This window comes from Rana temporaria, chromosome 1, assembly GCF_905171775.1.
Source record: "Rana temporaria chromosome 1, aRanTem1.1, whole genome shotgun sequence".
NCBI lineage: Eukaryota > Metazoa > Chordata > Amphibia > Anura > Ranidae > Rana > Rana temporaria.
Genome location: NC_053489.1, coordinates 355,889,813 through 355,910,740, shown reverse-complemented (window position 1 = coordinate 355,910,740; position 20,928 = coordinate 355,889,813). Strand labels below are relative to the sequence as shown.

The 20,928-nt window shown below is 41.5% G+C and overlaps 1 protein-coding gene and 3 long non-coding RNA genes across 4 annotated transcripts in view; 3 read left to right on the top strand and 1 right to left on the bottom strand.

Moving 5' to 3' along the window:
* Positions 1-20,928, top strand: part of LOC120909528 (occludin-like) — a 60,071-nt gene that overhangs the window by 30,161 nt on the left and 8,982 nt on the right. The window contains exons 4-7 of the mRNA XM_040321307.1: positions 10,969-11,123; positions 15,620-15,787; positions 16,610-16,781; positions 17,206-17,247. Of these exons, the coding sequence (XP_040177241.1) occupies positions 10,969-11,123; positions 15,620-15,787; positions 16,610-16,781; positions 17,206-17,247 (537 nt within the window). The remainder of the gene's footprint in view (positions 1-10,968; positions 11,124-15,619; positions 15,788-16,609; positions 16,782-17,205; positions 17,248-20,928) is intronic.
* LOC120909547 lies at positions 6,615-7,298 on the bottom strand. Its single transcript, XR_005741295.1, has 3 exons — positions 7,056-7,298; positions 6,881-6,951; positions 6,615-6,780 (listed from the first exon to the last, which is right to left on the bottom strand). It is a non-coding gene; the product is annotated as an uncharacterized LOC120909547 (long non-coding RNA).
* LOC120909540 lies at positions 7,937-8,958 on the top strand. Its single transcript, XR_005741292.1, has 3 exons — positions 7,937-8,569; positions 8,674-8,744; positions 8,845-8,958. It is a non-coding gene; the product is annotated as an uncharacterized LOC120909540 (long non-coding RNA).
* LOC120909554 lies at positions 8,959-9,309 on the top strand. The gene is made up of 2 exons (XR_005741299.1): positions 8,959-9,016; positions 9,112-9,309. It is a non-coding gene; the product is annotated as an uncharacterized LOC120909554 (long non-coding RNA).

Sequence of the window (20,928 nt, the reverse complement as noted above, 5' to 3'; positions counted from 1 at the left end):
AATGTCCACACAAGAAATACGTTTTCCACACTTTCCTGTAACTTTTCAAAAATGACCATGATTTCTAACATCACACTGACATACTGACAGAGCTCTTTGGCACAGAACACCATACACAGGAGCACACATTCTATAACTGTCATTTAGGAGCAAAACGCCAGCACATAATTACTAAGCCATCTTCCCTTTTTCACCTCTTCCCTCCTCGAGAGCACAACAGTACAGCATACAGCTTCCACCAGCAAGGTGCCTTCTTTAGTATGCCAGTCTCTCCCATTGTCCCATTCAACAGTTCTGCCCATAATGCTCCAAGATGACATTCATTCCCAGTTGTACTAGTACTCACATAACATCACTAGGGGAAGTTTTCTCTAAAGGAGGACATAACACCCAAATACATAGTTCTCTTTGCTATAATATTTTGAGACAGAGCCACATGGTAGCACACTAGGTAACCACACATGCCAACACCCATGGTCAGTTTTCTGCAAAATCTAGTAAATCAAGATGTCATACCACATAATTGTAGGTCTTGTGATCTGTAAGCACAGAGCTGTAGGCACATGCAATGCCTCATCGCCTTAAAACTCGAATAATGACATGCAGACTCAGTGCCTTAGCCCCTTCTATCAGAATAAAGGACCTTTTTATTTTCCAGTAGAATAGCACCACCAGTAAAGAACCCCCTTACCGTCTGGGCTCCATTGCAGACAGAAAAATGGCCATTTAAAAGCATGCAAACAGTCAAATATCTTTATATTTTGTTTTGTGCAAAATACAAAATCCAGGTGCCCCATAACTTTTCTCTACAACATTCTATTTGGTGCTTGTATTCTATAGCTGTATCAAGTATTATTGCAATTCAGAAAATTATTTTCTGTATTATATTATTTTTTTCTTCCACATGACATGAGTTTTTTTTTGGCTGTGCCACAGGATTTTTCCATAAGTAGCGGTTGCTATTCCCAAGAACAGTACTCTAAAATAGTGCAACACTGTGATGACCTGTATGATTTGTTTTTACAATTTACAATCTTCAGTACTAGAGACAGGCTCATGTGCAGACTTATATTTTATAAGTAACATATTACTTAGCTGTTTCTAGGTGTTCTAGGGGCAAACACCAATTCCATGGTAGTAACTTCTAGCTTTTATTGCCCTAAAGCAATTATTTTAGTATTGCTGTTTTTGTGTTCTGTTCCATAAGTCCTGCAATAAAACAATATACAGTATATGGGAATGTAATTATACCGACTGTTTCAGTTAGTAAGACATATTAGATAAGCTGGGTGGTTGCTGTAAATTACCATTATACTTTTACATTTCTTTTTATCTGCTGTGTATTTAATGAATGTGGATGGCCTCTATATGACTAAGCTAAATTAAATAAAAAAGTGTAAGTTCACCTTCAGCAACAGTTTCCAAAAATCCCCCTATGCAATTAAATTTCTTCTGAAAAGTACATACTAGCTTTCCTACTTTTTCAAATGCCGCACCTCCTCCCACATAGACATGATCTTTTGCTGATTAATACAACCTCAAGACTGATTAGATATCTGTTGTATTGCTGATGCTACAGTGATATGAGATCTCTTATTAGCATTTTTTCCCAACAGCTCATGTATTTCCAAGACCACGGTTGGGTTAACTGGTAACATTTTCTTTTTGTTTTTTTACCAGAAAAGTTTTGTTCATCCATAAAAAGGTAACATTCACAAATCACAAAACAGTAAAGCACATAATACACTGAGAAATTGTAAACAAAAAGAGTAAGACATCTGATGATAAAGGGAAATCCATTAAGTGGTCCTTAAAGCATAAGTTTGGGTACCAAAAACACCATGGTGAGAGTTGGGTACCAAAAACTCTGTGGTGAGAATATAACAGCAACATAGCCATACAACTATCAGGTCCAGTAAACATAGTGAGTTGAGGGGAAGTCAGACAGGTTATGCTCTAATTCAACAAAAAAGCATATTAATTATTTTTCATGTAATGCTTTGGAGAGATATGGGAAATATGCACTTCTAAGTTATGGAAAAATGCTGCAATCCTATACTGACTGTCAGGATTGTAAATGGTGTACACGTGTCACCTAGGTTTCTCAACTATACATGATGAAGAGCTCCAGGGTTTGTTACCCAGGTGAAGCATACAAACTTTTTGTTTTCTCATATCTTAATAAATCCTCTTCTGGGTCCTGGATGAAAGCTCTGGATGAACTGAACATTCTTGGGAAAACATCTCATATTAGATTTAGCTGTCCACAGGCCTTTATATATGTGGGTTGACTGATGTCCAGGGTTTGCTCTCTCTCGCAGATGTAAGAGCCTGCTGCCGTGTGAACAGGCAGACTGCTGAAAGAACACCAAAAAAGGTACCTGTGTGTTTTGGAGAACCCATTAGCAATACACATTTTTTATATATATTCAAGCTGTGCCCCATATCAGGGTTATTGTGTTTAGCCGCAGGACATCTATCATAGATTTGTTTTCACTACTTTGTTCAAATAATAATTGTCACTATACATCTAGCGCAAATTTATTTTTTATAACTAGATCGTGGTTCCTAGCTATTAGGAACTCACAATCTGTCTTTCCTCACAGAACAGAACAGGGATGTGTGTGTTTACACATACAAGTCCCTGTTCTGCCTCTCATCCCCGCGATCGCTCGTGGCTGGCGTTCATCGCAACCGCCGGTTACGAGCATCGGCACAGCCACGATGCAGCGGGCGTGCGCCTGCTATCCCGCTTAAAGAGACCGACGTACAGCTACGACGATTCCCGGGATTATGTCGACCAGCCGCGGTATAACGACTTGCATGGGCATTACTAATTTGAAATGAAAATTTTGTAACCTAGTTTTTAAGAATACGTAATAATTAATTTGTACTTATCTACTCTGTTTAGAATAAACTATATCATTTTGATCCATGCGTTAGATCACGTGCCTTCTCCTTTCTCACTTGGTATCCTGGTGTGGTAAAGATTTGAATCTTTTTGATACTTTTGCAACATGTGTATTAATAAAATTGTTTTGATACTTATACTGCGGTGTATTTCCTTTGGAGCCATCTTTCCCTAACTCTGATCCCTCTCTTACACAAGGAAGTGGTCCTCTGATCTGGGAAAGGAATTCCACTTTGTAGACTGGCAAAAGTCCTACCATTTTACACACAAATCCTCTGTTTGCTGTTATTCCCAGGAGAAAAACTTTAAACTTCTCCCGATGGTACAGGGACTCTCAATCTTTACATAAGATATTTCCATCCGTTCCTGCCTCGTGCTGGAGATGCGGAGCGGCAGATGGAAGCTACCTCCCCATATGGTGGGATTGTCAGTCCATTCAGCCCCTCTGGTCACAGGTTTTTGCCATACACAGTAGGTTATATGACCGGCCTTTGATGCCCTCCCCAGAGATACCTCTATTGTCCATGCTTCCTGGCTCCATAGCCTCCCAGAAACGCACTTTACTGCGTTTCTTCCTATCGGCCGCTTGGCAGCTTATCCCTCTGTTATGGAAAACTACTACCACCCCCCCCCCCCTTGGCCTTGTGGGTCTCCACGGTCAACGATATTATGCGCACGGAAGAGATTACATCATGCAGGTTTAACATGCCGTGGTCTGCTCGGTCCCTCATTTCTCAATGTATTCTCTTTCTTCTTTTTTTTCTTCCTCTATCCTTTATTGCTCTCTTTCCCTTTTTTCTTTTTTTTTGGTTTATTTTCTTTTCTTTCTTTCTGTTTAAAATTTTAGGCGAATAAGTCAAGTGTCGTACTATTTAATCGTCTAAGCCCTCACTGCCCTTTGTATGGAATGACACTGTACGCTCCTTGTCGGCGGCGGAGCCTCTGAGTTTATATTGATAATGTTCCCTGCTGAGGGTAGACAGTGGGATTTGCATTGTATTTTCTTGTGGCGCGTACATTTGAACATTGTCTGTACTATTTTATTTTGTCAAACGCAATGAAAATATATTTGACTCTAACTCTGATCCCTCTGGGGCCTTAGTTACAAATTGCACCCTGGCTCTGGGAACCACACCCCTTATTTGGGTTGAGTCGGTAATGCATCAATTTTCTTATATTTGTTAGGTGATGTTTTTTTCCCTTTTTTAAGTCCTTTTCTTTCTAGTCTTCCTTTTCTCTGCTGCTTTCTAGTATTTTCAAAGCCTATACTTGAGTATAGTTTGTCAAGGTTAGCTACATCTCAGTCTTCTTATAGTTTACACACCTGTTGCCAGGATACATTGCGTGCTTTCTTTTTTATGTGTGCTATGCATGTAAAGCTAAAGATTGTCTAACCTTGCACAACGGTATTTATTTATTGTGAAAACCCAATAAAAACCTATTGAAAAAAAAAATATTTCAAAGCCACAAGTCTCATTTTCTAGAACTGATGAATTGTTTCTCAATCCCACTCACTCCTTTGCTTTGGCTTCCTAATAAGACATAACTATTCTCCTAAAGCTCTATAGCTTGAGGCTTTGGGATTCAGTCTGATACTTAGGTGTAGGTTGATGTCCCCCTTTTTTTGCTTGTTGCCTATCTTCAACAACACACACTTCCCACATGGGCATGGAGCATGCAGCGTTCTTTGTCTATTGAACTACCCACAATGTTACCCAAGTACAGAATTTTCTGGCCTTGCACACTTTTCCTGCTTGGGCAATTTTGGAAGGACATAATAAAGTGTCTGTAGTGGAATACTATCATTCATTTCAACTCTGACATTGGATTAAGTCCCTCACAAGGAACTTAGAATTTCTGTTTACAAAATTGGTCTTTGAGCATGTCTACTTCCATTCCCTGGGATCTCTCAGACTTACCCTCGTAAGAGCTGCTGAGTGTTGTGGTCCGTCTGTCACCCTTCCCAGCCAGGCACACAGTTCTCATTCATCCTCAGTCCTTGAACTTTGTCTGTATTTTTATTAAGGGGAAAAAACTTGGATGGGGATGGGATATTCATGAGATGCCCAACTGATTGCAGAAAAATATTTGGTACCAACTATATACACCTTCGGCATATACAACTCCAGTCTTCAACTCCAGCACATCACTTGCTTGCAGACTATCTCTCCTCAACACCTCCAGTACATTACTTGCTTGCACTTTCAGGACCAGCTAGCACTGATATAAAGGCCTGACACTATCTCAGCCAGACCTAAAGCAGATGCCCTTTGCAGGCAGCAACTGCAGGCCCCTTTAGTGTAGCAAAATTGTAGGTTGTCCTAGTGCTAGCTGTCCATGTGGCTACTGCTCCCAGTACCATCTTTTAAGGCACTGCCAGCCCTCCTGGCTGCAGATGCCCCTCTCCACTGCCCGTGCAATCACAATCCTCCTCACTGGCTCTGCATCCATCCCAAACTGCTCATCCCAGTCTTTTCAGGCCTTGTACACACGATCAGTCCAAACTGATGAAAACGGACTGAAGGCTGAAGTCTAATGGTCTGATGGTCTGATGTGCCTACACACCATCAGTTCAAAATCCGATCGAGTCCAACGCGGTGACGTAAAACACAACGACGTGCTGAAAAAAACTAAGTTCAATGCTTCCAAGCATGCGTCGACTTGATTCTGAGCATGCGCGAGTTTTGAACCGATGCTTTTGCATACTAACCATCGGTTTTGACCGATCGGTCATCAGTCCATCAGTCTGATTTTAAAGCAAGTTCTAAAACTTTGGACTGAAGGACAAAAGTCTGATGGGCCATACACACGGTAGGTTTGGACTGATGAAACTGAACCTCAGTCCGTTTTCATCAGTTTGGACTGGTCGTGTGTACAGGGCCTCAGGTGTGAACGTGTGTCACTCACCAGCCCTCTTGGCTGCCTCTGTGGAACTCCTGGAGACTTGCCCAGCAGTGTTCTCCTGCTGTCCTCTCTTGCTCCTCCTGTGTCTCCTGATCTGGACACCTCTGTGGGTTGTAAGAGGGTCCTGTTCCGCACCCGAGCCCAGGCTCAAGGTCATTCCCCCCCAGACTGGGGAGCTCCCTTGACAGCCTAACACTCCATCCCCATCCTCTACCCGATCACCCTCCCCAGCTGGGCTGACCCTAGGTGTTTAAGAAGGCCTGCCCCTGCCAATCCAGGTTGGGGATTGGTCAGGGCTATCCAGAGCACCCCAGACAGCTTCACCACACCTTCTTCCCTTCCAGAAAACACTAGAACATTCTGGAAAGAAGTGGGAGGTCTTGGTGTTGCTGCATGTGAGTCACCCAGATCTGCCCTGAGTTACTCTCATCTCAGATCAAAACACACCCAGGCTTGGCCGCCAGCCAAACCTGGAAATTGACCTACTCTTACCAAAAATATAGCACTATACTTCTAGCACTCTAGAGGTTGCTACACTTATGTTTCTCATCCATTTACCTTTTTCATATGTCCAAAAATAAGAGCAGGATCTTAAGGACTCACTGGAACTGGAGGACTAGAGCAAAATCTGATCCAGAATAGAAAAATGCTCCTTTAAGATGGCCATTCTAGAAGCAGCTTATTACGTTTTCTTTAGATGATATTGGGTATCAAGCATATATGTTGCAAGTGTTACAAAATAGAAAAATGGCAATAAATACATCAAAAGGTGCAGATAAAAACACACACATAGCAATCACAGCGTTTAATCAACCCTGCACACCCCAGAGAAAGGACACCACTATCAGGACGCAGAAAGACTCCTCTGGATGAAATTAAGAGGAAGGAAGCCGGCGGTGCAGAATCACATATAGCAAGACCTCAGGCCCATATAGTCACAAAGTAACATATGATAATGTAAAAACCTGTCCATAAAAAAAGGGACAGGATAAATATACATGTAATGAAATACCTAACCATATGTAGAAAAATATGTCAAAAAATAATAATTAAATAACTGCATACCTGAGGTTAGCAGAAATGTGTCATATTAAATTTGGCCAGAGGTGTCAGTAGAGAGCTAGCAGAGCTCCAATCTGTGAATACAATGGATGGCAATAGAAACAGGCATTAGATAAGGAAGGAGGGAACCAATGCAAAAGGTGATAAATAAAAGGATCCAGAGTAAGGGAGTACTTACAAGAGACAAGCGCTCAGTGTGGCCACCAGACATGTCACTAGTACCTCTGCCGTCCAGCAATGTCTGACATTGTTTGGACGGCTAGAGGTTTATATAGGGAAGTAAGGGGGCGGGCCTAGGTACGGCGGGCGTGGTCGGAGAGACCAGGCGAGCCGTAATAGGCCGGTAGTGTGGAAGTGGGCAGTAGTAAACAGACAGCATGGGGAAAAGACTGAGAAGGCCTGTCAGGTGACAGTCAGTCACCTGACACGGAAAAGGAGAGTGGGACAGGAAGTAAATGGGAATAGGCTAATGTAAAGGGAAGGGGCGGTGCGGAGACAAAGACTGCTGAGAAGGTGTCAGCAGTGAAGGTTAAACTGGGAAATGATTATTGGTTGTAAAAAACGGCAAAAAAAGCTGCTGGGAAGGACACCAGACATAAAATATATAAAAGGATTGGAACAAAATCCTCTTACAGCTCGAAACCCGTTGGATCGCTGAGCTAGAGGCTAATCACCCTCCTGGTCTTAACGAGCAGATCAGTTTTAGGCCCTTTTTGGAGGGCTTTTCATCTGGGGGGTGCGAGAAAGATTGATACGATACTGTGTTGTTTGGTATTTTTGCCTTTTTCTGTTTGCCTTTTGCATTTCATGTTTCTTGTCCAATTGACTTCTTTGTTTTCATCATTGTGTAAACATTGATGATTTATGTAATCATTATTATGTCCCTGTATCCCCTGCGCATTCCCCTTTTTAGGGACTTCCCACAGGCTCAGAATTGTTGTCCGTGCGGTGTTTGTTTCACTATATATAGCTGGGCGCACGTAAGCCGTCCCCCTTTTGAGGGACAGCTTCCCCAGACCTGGTCCCTTCGCACCTTTCAGGTGTCGTTTGACCTAGGGTCTATACCTGCGCCCATAACAGGGATTTGTAAACTGCAGGGGTTTCATTCCTTTTACCCCTGGCTTTCCTGCATGTCCCTGGATCTCTTTTTGGCCCTTTGTCCATATACTTACTACTTTAATACCTTTACCTCGTTTGTGTCCTTGACCTGGTATACATTGAACAATGTCCCCTCCTTATTTAAATGGCCTTATCATTTTCCTATTATATATTTTATGTCTGGTGTCCTTCCCAGCAGCTTTTTTTGCCGTTTTTTACAACCAATAATCATTTCCCAGTTTAACCTTCACTGCTGACACCTTCTCAGCAGTCTTTGTCTCCGCACCGCCCCTTCCCTTTACATTAGCCTATTCCCATTTACTTCCTGTCCCACTCTCCTTTCCGTGTCAGGTGACTGACTGTCACCTGACAGGCCTTCTCAGTCTTTTCCCCATGCTGTCTGTTTACTACTGCCCACTTCCACACTACCGGCCTATTACGGCTCGCCTGGTCTCTCCGACCACGCCCGCCGTACCTAGGCCCGCCCCCTTACTTCCCTATATAAACCTCTAGCCGTCCAAACAATGTCAGACATTGCTGGACGGCAGAGGTACTAGTGACATGTCTGGTGGCCACACTGAGCGCTTGTCTCTTGTAAGTACTCCCTTACTCTGGATCCTTTTATTTATCACCTTTTGCATTGGTTCCCTCCTTCCTTATCTAATGCCTGTTTCTATTGCCATCCATTGTATTCACAGATTGGAGCTCTGCTAGCTCTCTACTGACACCTCTGGCCAAATTTAATATGACACATTTCTGCTAACCTCAGGTATGCAGTTATTTAATTATTATTTTTTGACATATTTTTCTACATATGGTTAGGTATTTCATTACATGTATATTTATCCTGTCCCTTTTTTTATGGACAGGTTTTTACATTATCATATGTTACTTTGTGACTATATGGGCCTGAGGTCTTGCTATATGTGATTCTGCACCGCCGGCTTCCTTCCTCTTAATTTCATCCAGAGGAGTCTTTCTGAGTCCTGATAGTGGTGTCCTTTCTCTGGGGTGTGCAGGGTTGATTAAACGCTGTGATTGGTATGTGTGTGTTTTTATCTGCACCTTTTGATGTATTTATTGCCATTTTTCTATTTTGTAACACTTGCAACATATATGCTTTCTTTGTTTTTTAGAAAAGTGGTTCTTATACTCGTTGACTACATATACTTCGGCCCCTGATGAAGGGTAATCCGAAACGCGTAGGGCCGTGTATGTCTTCATGGACCTTGCTTTTCAATGACACCTAACCATGTATTGTTTTTAAATAATTCTATGTGATATATGTGTACAATTTCCATTTTTGAATATTAAATTATCTATTTTTTGGATTACTGTGATTACTGTATACCTTTGTTGCCTTTAAAGCCCCATTTAGGGGGTCCCTCCACTTTTTCCTGTTTACCAGGGGTGTTGGCAACTTACCTGAATCATATAGAGATGTTCCATTTATGCTGTTTCAGAAAGTTTGTTTAACATAGTGACATTTTACACATTTGGTTGTCTTGCTTAAACCTGGTTGCATTTTGGTCCAGAATGTTTGGTCTCCTTCAAATCTTGTTTCATATAGTAGTCCCTAGGGAACATGGGTGAGCCCTCTCCTACCACATGATTTTGGAACTCTTTCTACTTATTGGCTACATATTTGTTTTTGGCTGCCAAACAAATAATAGCCAAAGCCCAGAAGAAACCTGAAATTCATATTCAAGAAGTTAAGGAAATCAGGAATTATATTCTCAAATATTTGAAAGTCAATGTTGTTAAAATATGGAACTTCTTCTAGTCTTTATAGCCCTTTATTTGGCCCTTGGGCCTGAGTCCATGGATATACACAGATATACAGGGATGAGGGCATGGCCCCAAAAGCAGGCAGCGTACGTTTGGGGCCTCACATTCACCCCTGTACATCCGTCAGACTTGGATGTGCAGGCGTGTCCATACAGCTACTTTGTCTCTATTTATTACCTTGGAATTCCTGCTCATAGCCTAAGAGAGTTTTAGACACGTAAAGAACACCCTGTTCACACTGTACAGGCTTCAGCACCCATTGTTACAAAATGTCCTTTTGTAAGCAATTTAAGCATTTTCACTGGAAAGTACTGCTATGTGTGTTGGGGAAAAGATACTGTAGGTGCAGTCCAACTAGGGTAAAGGTGTTGGGAGAGGGGTAGGTTGAATGGGGACGTGGCTGGGAAAGAAGCAGTTTTATGGGGGGTGGCAAGGAGAGGAGTGACTAAACGAGAAAGAGGTGGCTAGGAAAGCAGCAGCTTGACAAAGGAGCAATGGCTATGATGGGAGTGAGATGATTAGAAGAGTGAGTAGCTGGACTAAAGACCTAACCAGAAGAACAGCAGAAGAAAGCAGAGATGGTGGGGTAAGCAAACCTGCAAACAAGTGTTGATCTATCGTCACTCCTGAATAACAGGCCAGTGGCTTTTTTTACACTACAAGAGAAAAGTCTTATATAAGTATAAACCACAGTGTGCTCCAGACCTACACTGAGGTTTGGAGTACATAGGGCTGCATGCTGAGCACCTACAGGCACTTGTTGGGCACCAGGTTAGCATCCCTGTTGGCAACTTTTTTGCTATCTGTTTCCCATTAGGGGGATTTACCTTCAATTCCTGTCTTATAACTGAAACAGGAAGTGAGAGGAAATCCTTGCAAATTAAGAGAATCTGTTGGAGACCACCAGGCCAACAGAATTGATGTCCCCACTGGGAGATTTCCCTTCTATTACTTTTCTGGAGACAGATTTGGAATTTTCTTTACTTTCACTTTTAATGATAACAATAAACAGGAGGCATAGAGAGGATGAATCCCCCTACTAGGGGCACAGACAGCAATAAAAACTGACAGGGTTTCTAATCTGTTTCCACTCCGTCCAAAATGAAAGAAAAGGTTTTGCCTTTAGTTATACTTTAAGGTCAGTTCTAATGATTTAACGTTTCATAAATTAAAATTTTTCTATGTATGATCATATGTTATTTTAGGTAAAAAGTGTTCCAGGTGGCCCTATAGATGAAACTGCAACTATGATCTACTCAGAAAAGTCACAGAATCCTGTCAAGGCCCTGAGCAATAGCAGCATCTACAAGCCACCAAGGCATGAATTTGAAGAAAGAGTTAACAGCCCACTTACCAGCAGGTATGTCTTCGATGTGTGCGTACAAAAAAAGACTGCATATCCATGCATTTTGTAAATATCAATATAGTCATTAATTTTATGTAGAGTTTTTGCCTTTGCACTTTTTTCGAAAATCATCCTAAACAAATGAGCTTTAAAACTGTGCTGTCAGATTCAAATTATACAACTATAAACCCCCTTATTCTAATAAAAAAGAGGAATAGATAATAATTTGGGATTATCTTTGTGGCTTCTAGAGGTGAATGGTTCAGAATAGTATTAAATAAGAATATGACCAGACAAGAATACATGATTTATTTTCCAATTAATGAAGATCAGTAAAAAATATATATATATTTTAACGTTTTCTCTGTTAACACAGAATAAAGAAGTCCAATTCCAGACAGTGTTGGGTACAGTGGGGAAGTATTAGAACCTCTGTTTGGTTTAATTGCTGTATGTGTCTCCATTAGGACCATTTTATCCTCAACATTTTGTTATCCTGACAATCCCCTTAATGGGGAGACAGAAAAAAGATCCTTTCTGGGTTTCTAATTTATTGCTGGATGTGTTTCCATTTGACATATTTATAACACAGTTATAAAACTTGAAAAATACTCTATCCCTTTCTTAACCAGTTAAGCCCCGGACCAATATGCAGCCTAAAGACCCAAGGTGTTTTTACAGTTCGGGACTGCGTCGCTTTAACAGACAATTGCGCGGTCGTGCGACGTGGCTGCCAAACAAAATTGGTGTCCTTTTTCCCCCCACAAATAGAGCTTTCTTTTGGTGGTATTTGATCACATCTGCGGTTTTTAGTTTTTGCGCTATAAACAAAAATAGAGCGACAATTTTGAAAAAAATGCAATATTTTTTACTTTTTGCTGTAATAAATATCCCCCAAAAACATATATAAAAACATTTTTTTCCTCAGTTTAGGCCGATACGTATTCTTCTACCTATTTTTAGTAAAAAAAATTGCAATAAGCGTTTATCGATTGGTTTGCGCAAAATTTATAGTGTTTACAAAATAGGGGATAGTTTTATTGCATTTTTATTAATTTTTTTTTTTTTACTACTAATGGCGGCGATCAGCAATTTTTTTCGTGACTGCGACATTATGGCGGACACTTCGGACAATTTTGACACATTTTTGGGACCATTGTCATTTTCACAGCAAAAAATGCATTTAAATTGCATTCTTTATTGTGAAAATGACAGTTGCAGTTTGGGAGTTAACCACAGGTGGCGCTGTAGGAGTTAGGGTGCACCTAGTATGTGTTTACAACTGTTTGGGGGTGTGGCTGTAGGAATGACGTCATCGATCGTGTCTTCCCTATAAAGGGAATGACGCGATCGATGCGCCGCCATAGTGAAGGACGGGGAAGCCGTGTTTACACACGGCTCTCCCCGTTCTTCAGCTCCGGGGAGCGATCGCGACGGAGCGGCTATAAACAAATAGCCGCGCCGTGGTCCCGGATCGCTCCCCGAGCGGACCCGACCTCCGCATGTAGTGGGGGGGGTCCCGATCGGACCCCCCACCCGCTAATAGGCGAGGACGTACGTGTACGCCCATGTGCCTGTACGTGCCATATTGTGGACGTATATGTACATGCGGGGGTCGGGAACTGGTTAAACACACCTAGCTAGACATGGGCTTTAACCAATGCCTTGGAAATATAAAAATCATGTGACATTTGATTCTGTCTGTCATCTGAGCACTTTAAATTGTTTTGTGAAATTTGTTTATCTGGCTGATATGTACAAAAGTGTACCCAAGTACATCTAAAATCTCTAATGTCATGATAAAGTGATGTAGCTTAAAGTGGAGGTTCACCCGAAAAGTAAATTTTTAACATTAGATTGATGCTCATTTTGTCAAGGGGAATCGGGTATTTTTTTTAAAATCGAAGCAGTACTTACCGTTTTAGAGATAGATCTTCTCCGCCGCTTCCGGGTATGGGCTGCGGGACTGGGCGTTCCTATTTGATTGACAGGCTTCCGACAGGCTTCCGACGGTCGCATACATCGTGTCACGATTTTCCGAAAGTAGCCGAACGTCGGTGCGCAGGCGCCGTATAGAGCCGCACCGACGTTCGGCTTTTTTCGGCTACTCGTGACGCGATGTATGCGACCGTCGGAAGCCTGTCAATCAAATAGGAACGCCCAGTCCCGAAGACCATACCCGGAAGCGACGGAGAAGATCGCTCTCTAAAACGATAAGTACTGCTTCCCCTTGACAAAATGAGCATCAATCTAATGTTAAAACATTTTTTTTTCGGGTGAACTCCCGCTTTAAGCAGTTTTCTTCAAGGGATCATAAGAATGTGCGGGTCCACTGTGTTAAAGTAGAACTATAGTTAAAACTTTATTTTCATTTTGGATGGGTCAAGGGAGGGTTATAACCCCTGTCAGATTTCTTGTCACCATATGTGTCTCATTGGGGATTTACCGTCACTTCCTGTCCCATAGCTAAATATGAAGTGAGGATACCTGAAAATTAAGGGGATTCTTTGGGGACCCCCAGGTTACTGGAACTAGTATCCCTATTGGAAGAGTTCCCCTCTATTACTTTTCTGGGGACAACCCAAAATGTGGGGTTTTCTTTTACGTTCACATTCAATGATAATGGTAAACATTACAAATAGAGACAGTGAATCTCCTTAATGGCGTCACAGACAGCAATACAGACAAGCATTCTAATCCCTCTCCACTCTATCCAAAACTAAAAAAAAGTTTTGCCTTTAGTTATACTTTTATATATAAAAGTAGTTTGATTCCAAGGATTGGATAGTATAGTAGTTTCTCATTTCTATTTTAGCAGTGTTTTTTTGCCTGCTTGGCTACAGTAAGCATATGCAGTGTTTAAAGCAGCTATATACCCTCTTGTTTTACCGTTTGTTTAATTTTAATTCTCATGTAAAGTATACAATGTTTGGATTTTTGCAAACTTATTTTGTTTTTAAAATAAATACTGTTTTTTTTTTTTAAATGTCCTGCCATTTCTGCTTGTGGCTACCTAGGCGATTGACGTAATATGGATAGCCCCTGGGATTCCTGGGACTGAAGACAACAATATCCCAGGAGTCTTCGGGTATCCTTAGCTTTGTACATTTCATTATTTCCAAAGCATTATAGGAGGAGTTTGGCTTCTGGTTGCCCTGTTATTGACAAGTTGTCATAACAATAGGGTGGGAACTTTCATTGATGCTGCCATTGCAGTGGCAACTTGTCGACAACAGTGTGTTTCCCATGTGATTACTGTGCAGGCACAAGAACTGGATCCAAAATTATGTTGACGGGTTCAGGGAATCCCCAAAGACCCTGAAAACCGACAGACAATGAGTGGGCGGGGAGGACTATACCGGTATAGGGCGAAGTGTTAATACTCAACCAGAGTGATGCAAAAGGGTAGTTTTTTGAAAAATGTATTCACATAATGTACATAAAAAAAGTTTTTTTAAAAAAGAACAGACAATACATTTAAAATACAGTACAAATACAGCGATTAGGTCACCAGATGTGCAATCCCTTCAGAAATTAGAAGGGGGTACGGGTGGACCAGAAGCGCCATGAGAACAGTCTCGGGTATCGACTAGTTTCGCGATTTATTAATCACTTCGTCAGGAGACGATCTACAAGATGGAGTACAGAGGGAAAAAATACATTAACAAAAAAACATGTAATTATAACTATGACCAGTAGAGATATGTCGGGTGGACCATCTCTGTGGGCCAAAACAAAATAAGCAGGGGAATTGAAGATCATGTCGCCTACCTATGGGCACAGCGTCCGGGTCTCCCAGCAAAATCCTAGAGCGACCAACAATATGGGGGTTCGCAAAGGGAAAAAATCCTAGAAATTACCTAATGATAAAGGTATATGTCAGAGGAAAAAGTTTGACTGGGCTTGCGAGTGATGGATGTGGGTTGGGAAAAAACATGCGGTGCCTAAGGTATGGGAGGGATTGTGCATAGGGAAAGGAGGTGGGGAAGCAAAGAAAGGGAAGGGGAAAAAAGGGGGGGGAAACAAGAAAAGAAAAAGGGGGGAGTGAAAGTAAGGGAGGGGGGGAGAAGAGAGAATGAAGAGGGGGGGGGGAGAAAATGGGAGTATTAGTGGAGCTAGGGTAGAACAAGTGAACAAGAGAGACTAGGAAAGAGAAAAAAGAGAGAGGAAGAATAGGGGAAAGGAGACAGAGGTAGACAAGAGGAGGGAGAAAATAGGGAAGAACTGGATCCAGCTGAGCAAAATCCAGTAAGGAAACAACTTGTGGCTTCAGGTGACCACAGATGAAATGGTCATCGCTAAACTTTGCTAAGGAGAAATTGTACTACATATCTGGCAAGTGAAAAACTGCTTTTTAATGTAAAAGAATATCCTAAGTGGTTAAAGTGCTGCCTAACAAAACCAAATCTAGTCTACTGTATGCCAACTAATTGACTCTGACCAGTTCCAGGACAATGTATACATTTATTCTTACCCCTTTTATACTGTCATTTATATTTATGCTATTACAGCCCACCTATATCAGTTTCTGAGACCCAGGAGCAAAGCACAAGTAGACCTCCAGTCCGTAGGGGTCGAAGATGGAGGAGGAATCCGGAACTTGATGAGTCACAGTATGAGACAGATTATACAACAGCATTTGAATCTGGAGATGACAGAGATGAAGATGAATGGAGCAGGTAAGCTTATTAAATAACTGGAACCAAACAGATAAGTGGAGTGGAAAAAAAGTCAGTGGATAAATTCTATACGGTTGTTCCTTCCAGAACCAAAAATAGTAAGCGAAAAACGTAAGGGCGCTAGCTGTCATATTGCTCAGGAGGACCCTGTATTTACTGGACAAAGTACACTTTTTCCAATAGATTCAAAAGATCCGGCGGTACCGGTGCTCTTTTTTTAAGGTCACGTGACCCTAATAAAAACTGGTTACACTGCGGTTAGGCTGGGGGTTTTTTTTTGTACATACCTCGATCTCGCCGTTTCATCCCTCCGCTTCCGGGTATGATTCTTGCTGGACCTAGTTGATTGACGTTCCTCCGACCGGCGCATACTGCGCGTCACGACTTTCTGACAGAAGCCGAACGTCATTGCGCAGGCGCCGTATAGAGTCGGCTTCTTTCGGAAAGTCGTGTTGTCAAGTATGCGTCGGTCGGAGGATTGTCAATCAACTAGGAACGCCCAGCCCCACAAGAATCATACCCGGAAGCGGAGGGATGAAACGGCGAGATCGAGGTATGTACAAAAAAAAAAAAAAACCCAGCCTAACCGCAGTGTAACCAGTCTTCCGAATGTATTGTTAGAATTTTTTTTTAGGGGGAACCACCCCTTTAACTTTTAATAGCCTTAAAATCTGCAATAGAATCCTCCCTTATGAACCCAATTCTAGAATTTCAGAAGTGTTTACAATACTATATAACATGCATGCAAAGAAGTATACAGTTTTGCACAGCATTTTATTTGCAAATTTTCTTTAATGCTCTGTGGAATTTTTCTTTATATAGTGTCTATCCACCCATCACTTCAGACATTCAACGGCAGGAGTACAAGCGAGAGTTTGATTCTGATCTCAGGAAGTACAAGAAGATGTGTGCAGAAATGGACAACATCAACAACCAACTGCAACAGCTCAGCAAACAGCTGGACAGACTGACAGATGGCACTGCCCAGTACCAGGTACATCAGTCATAAATGATTTGGTTCCAGAGCTGTACATTATATCCATCAGTGTCTGTTTAAGACTTTATATGGAAAATTAAAGGTCAAAAAAGACCTGTGGTTTTCAAATTACAGTTTATGTCTCATGGTAAGCATCTTAAGAGAACACCTGACACCCTTTTAAAAATGTACCAAAACTGCTCCATCAGGGGTTTGGGGGTGCACCATAGAACATAAAGTGCACTCCAATATTACAGTGCAAACTGTTCAATTGCAGAACAAGGACAGATATTTTAAATGTGCATAAATGCATAGATCTGGATGAGCTTTGCTTCTATACAGTAATTACGGTTATGTATATAAGATGTTACAAACCTCTGTATAATTACTAACTCAATCTCTTGGTATGTTCACCTTTTCTACTTTGTGTTTGTGATTGCAGGGGGTGGCAGAGGAGTACAACAGACTCAAAGACCTTAAAAGAGTAAGTGGCTCACTTTCATGTAGGATCAAACATGCCTAGTGATTTTATTTTGCACTAAAGGGATCATTTTACAATGTAAAACATGCACAATTAGGATTTGATGCAAGTAGCCCTTTGTTTTATACCCATTTTGGGGAACACTAAGTTAAGGCAGTAATATTTGGCACAAATGGCACCGAAATAGCTGCTTTCATTAAAGCCCATTCAAATGTTTTGCTTTGAGTCAGTTTAAGAGGCCAGATAGAAGTAGTCAGTCTTACTCAATTGGAATCGCTCTGTCATGTTGAAGAATTTTTGCTGGTTAACGTGGAGAGGCACAATTTATCCCCACAGTTATACTTGGCGGGCAGTACTGAACAGGGCCGTGCCACAGCTTCATGCAGTGGTGGGTTTTAGGGGTTAAAACATCAGTGAGGAGGTGACTTTATGTCTACTTATGGTCTGTCCTTTGAAGATTGATCCAACACAAATGTAAATGAGCCATAATATATATATATATATATATATATATATATATATATATATATATATATATATATATATATTGCCTTCTTCTGGATCAATTAGGTTTTAGAAGTAGATGTAATTTTTTTCCCCTTAAACAAAGTATGAACAAGTAAAGTTGTGACATGTTCCTTTTGCTGGTGAATGTTAGGCAGCCAGGTCTTGGATGGATTCCCTACATCTGTAAAAAGCTGTCCTCATGTGAGGGCATTAAAAACTGCTGTGTCATACTGGTCTGGAGGACCAATAGGTCTTCCATTTGGCCCCACAGTCCTGCTCCATACTTGACTCTCAAACCTTGTTCTTTTGGTGCGGTAGTGTTACACTTAAATGTCACAGTGCCTTTGCCCCTGCTCACATATCAGTTACTGCAGCTACAGCAACCTGCATGTAAGTTAAAGCTTTACAGTGTCTAATTCCAGGTTCAGAAAGGGATAAAAACATCTTAAACTGCCACTACCTCTACTGTACAGTGTCTGATGTCAGAACAGGGGAGCAGTCACAAAGGCACGTAGATGTAACACTAAGGCTGGGTTCACACTGATGCAAATTCGCATGACAGGAGAGTGTGACCGGCTCTCAATGGAGCTGATTCACACACCTCCAGGGTGGAGATGGTCCGAATTGCAGAAGGGTGCTGTGCGTCTTCTGGCTCCATTTTAGGTGCAAATTCAGGCAAAAATTTGGACATGATTCGCACCTGAAACGGTGAACAGGGACGCACCGGACCCCATGATGTGAGTAACAGCTAGTGTGAACCCAGCCTGAATTAACAATGTAAAAGACTGTTTGGTCTGAAAGAATGTTTATACTGAAATATTAAAATAGTATTGTATTCATGGAAATATGCAAATCTTTGATTTGGGGGATTTACAACTTCCCACAATATCAACAAGAAATCCAAATTCTTTTATCCATGCTATTGTGAAGACAAGTGACACAAATTATATTTAAAATATATATTTATTAACTAAAATACAGTGCAAAATTACTATCAGGTATAATTTGTGATAAAACAAATAAATGATATACTACTACATATCAGAGATAAATGGTGATTAATGGTCAGATAATATTCACATACATTTATATGCAAGCTCTATATTACAAGATATATTCACAGGGCCAGATTCACATAGAATCCGCGTTGGCGTAGTGTAAGTAATTTACACTACGCTGCCACAACTTACTGGAGAAAGTAAAGAAAGCACTTGCTCCGTAATTTGCGGCGGCGTAGTGTAAATGGCCCGGCGTATGGGCGCGTAATTCAAAGGGGGCGGCTTGTATTTAAATTAAGCGCGCCCACGCGGCGATCGAACTGCGCATGCGCCGGCCGTAAAAATAGCCCAGTGCGCATGCTCCAGCTCACCACGGAAAACGTCAATGACGCCGACGTGAGCGTCATTGACGTAAAGTCGTATTCGCGAACGACTTAGTAAAACAACGTAAACGACGGAAAAAGACGACGCTGACCCGACGCCATACTTAAATTGGCATACGGCGGACTGGCGTAAGGTTACCCCTCATATAGCAGGGGTAACCTTACGCTTACGGAAACGACGACGAGGCGGCACAAAATCTTTCAGGAATCGGCGTATCAGGCTCATTTGCATAGTCAAATGAGAACTGAACGTAAACGCCACCTAGCGGCCAGCGTCGAATTACATCTAAGATCCGACGGTGTAAGTGACTTACACCTGTCGGATCTACGCCGTATCTATGCGTAAATTATTCTAGGAATCAGACGCATAGATACCCGGGGCCAAAAACAGAGATACGACGATGTATCTTGAGATACACCGTCGTATCTCTTCTGAGAATCTGGCCCACAGTTCTTATGCTTAAATGATAACTAGGTATATTTAAGACTTGGGTTTAGTGAATAGCCTTCCCGTGACTTCCACGGAAGGTAAACTATTTTTGTTTATCTTAACTGTCGTGTAATCTCTTCTCAAAACAAACAGACCTTCTCACTTAGGCCTCATTCACACGACGGACCGTTCAGGTCCGCCTGTCAGTTTTGCCGGCGGACCTGAACGGCCGCTCCATGCAATCCTATGGAGCATCAGATGTCAGCGGAGACATGTCCGCTGACATGCGACCCTATCCAATCCGCTAAAAACAGATGTATGGGGGGCACGTCCCCATCCGTCCATGCGGATCGGATAAGATCTGATGAAAATGGACATGCTGTCCATTTTCATCAGATTGCTCCATAGGAGACAGCGGTGCCCGACAAGCCCCTCCCCGCTCAGTGAGCAGAAAGGAGCTTGTCATCCGTCGGTTTAGCGGCGATCTGCGGACTGATCTCCCGCTGAGCTGGCGGGAGCAGTCGGACTCCGTAGGAACGGAGTCCACCTCGTGTGAATGGGGCCTTACACTCTTAAGTGTGCGCAGACAAAATGTCAAGTTGCACACAGTTTTATAATTCAAACAATACTTATATTAAATTTAGGATGAATCTCTTTTACACATATATCATAATAAAACCATTGTGCAAACTTAGCTTTAGCTTTATAAAGACAGACAAACTGTGTCTGTCTCTTAATATTTGGAATATAACTATTTCATACTGCAGTTAAAAATAGTAAAACTCCAACACTTGCTTTGCCATATATATATATATATATATATATATATATATATATATATATATATATATATATATATATATATATAAATAAATGGTTTTAGTTATGTGTATGCTAATACAATTCAACTACCAAAAAGGTAAAACTAAAAGAATAATTCCTTTCAGAGAGCGAGCTCCACTGCTATATCAGCTGCTACTTTTATCTTACTCCCAAAAGTGTGTGTGTGTGTCACAGCTATGTAATTGATGACGTCAAATGACGATTTGTTTGGTAGGCTGTCATAGCAACCAAATAGACGCCATCTTGAATCATTTCAATTTTCACCAATAGGGGCAGTATTGTATTAGAAATAGTTTCTAATAAGGTGATTAGCCATGACCTTTGCCGCCCTCAGCCTGGTGAAATACCATTATTTGTCTAATGGTGTCAAATATATGTCAACCATCTTCAGACATTCTGGCTATTGGTTCAGATTTATACCTTGGGAAAGTTTATCCCACATATTGCTAATGGGTAGTTACATTCCTCGAAGCTGAAAACATTTGGAATATAACTTTTAACTTACATTTGACAAATACAGCTT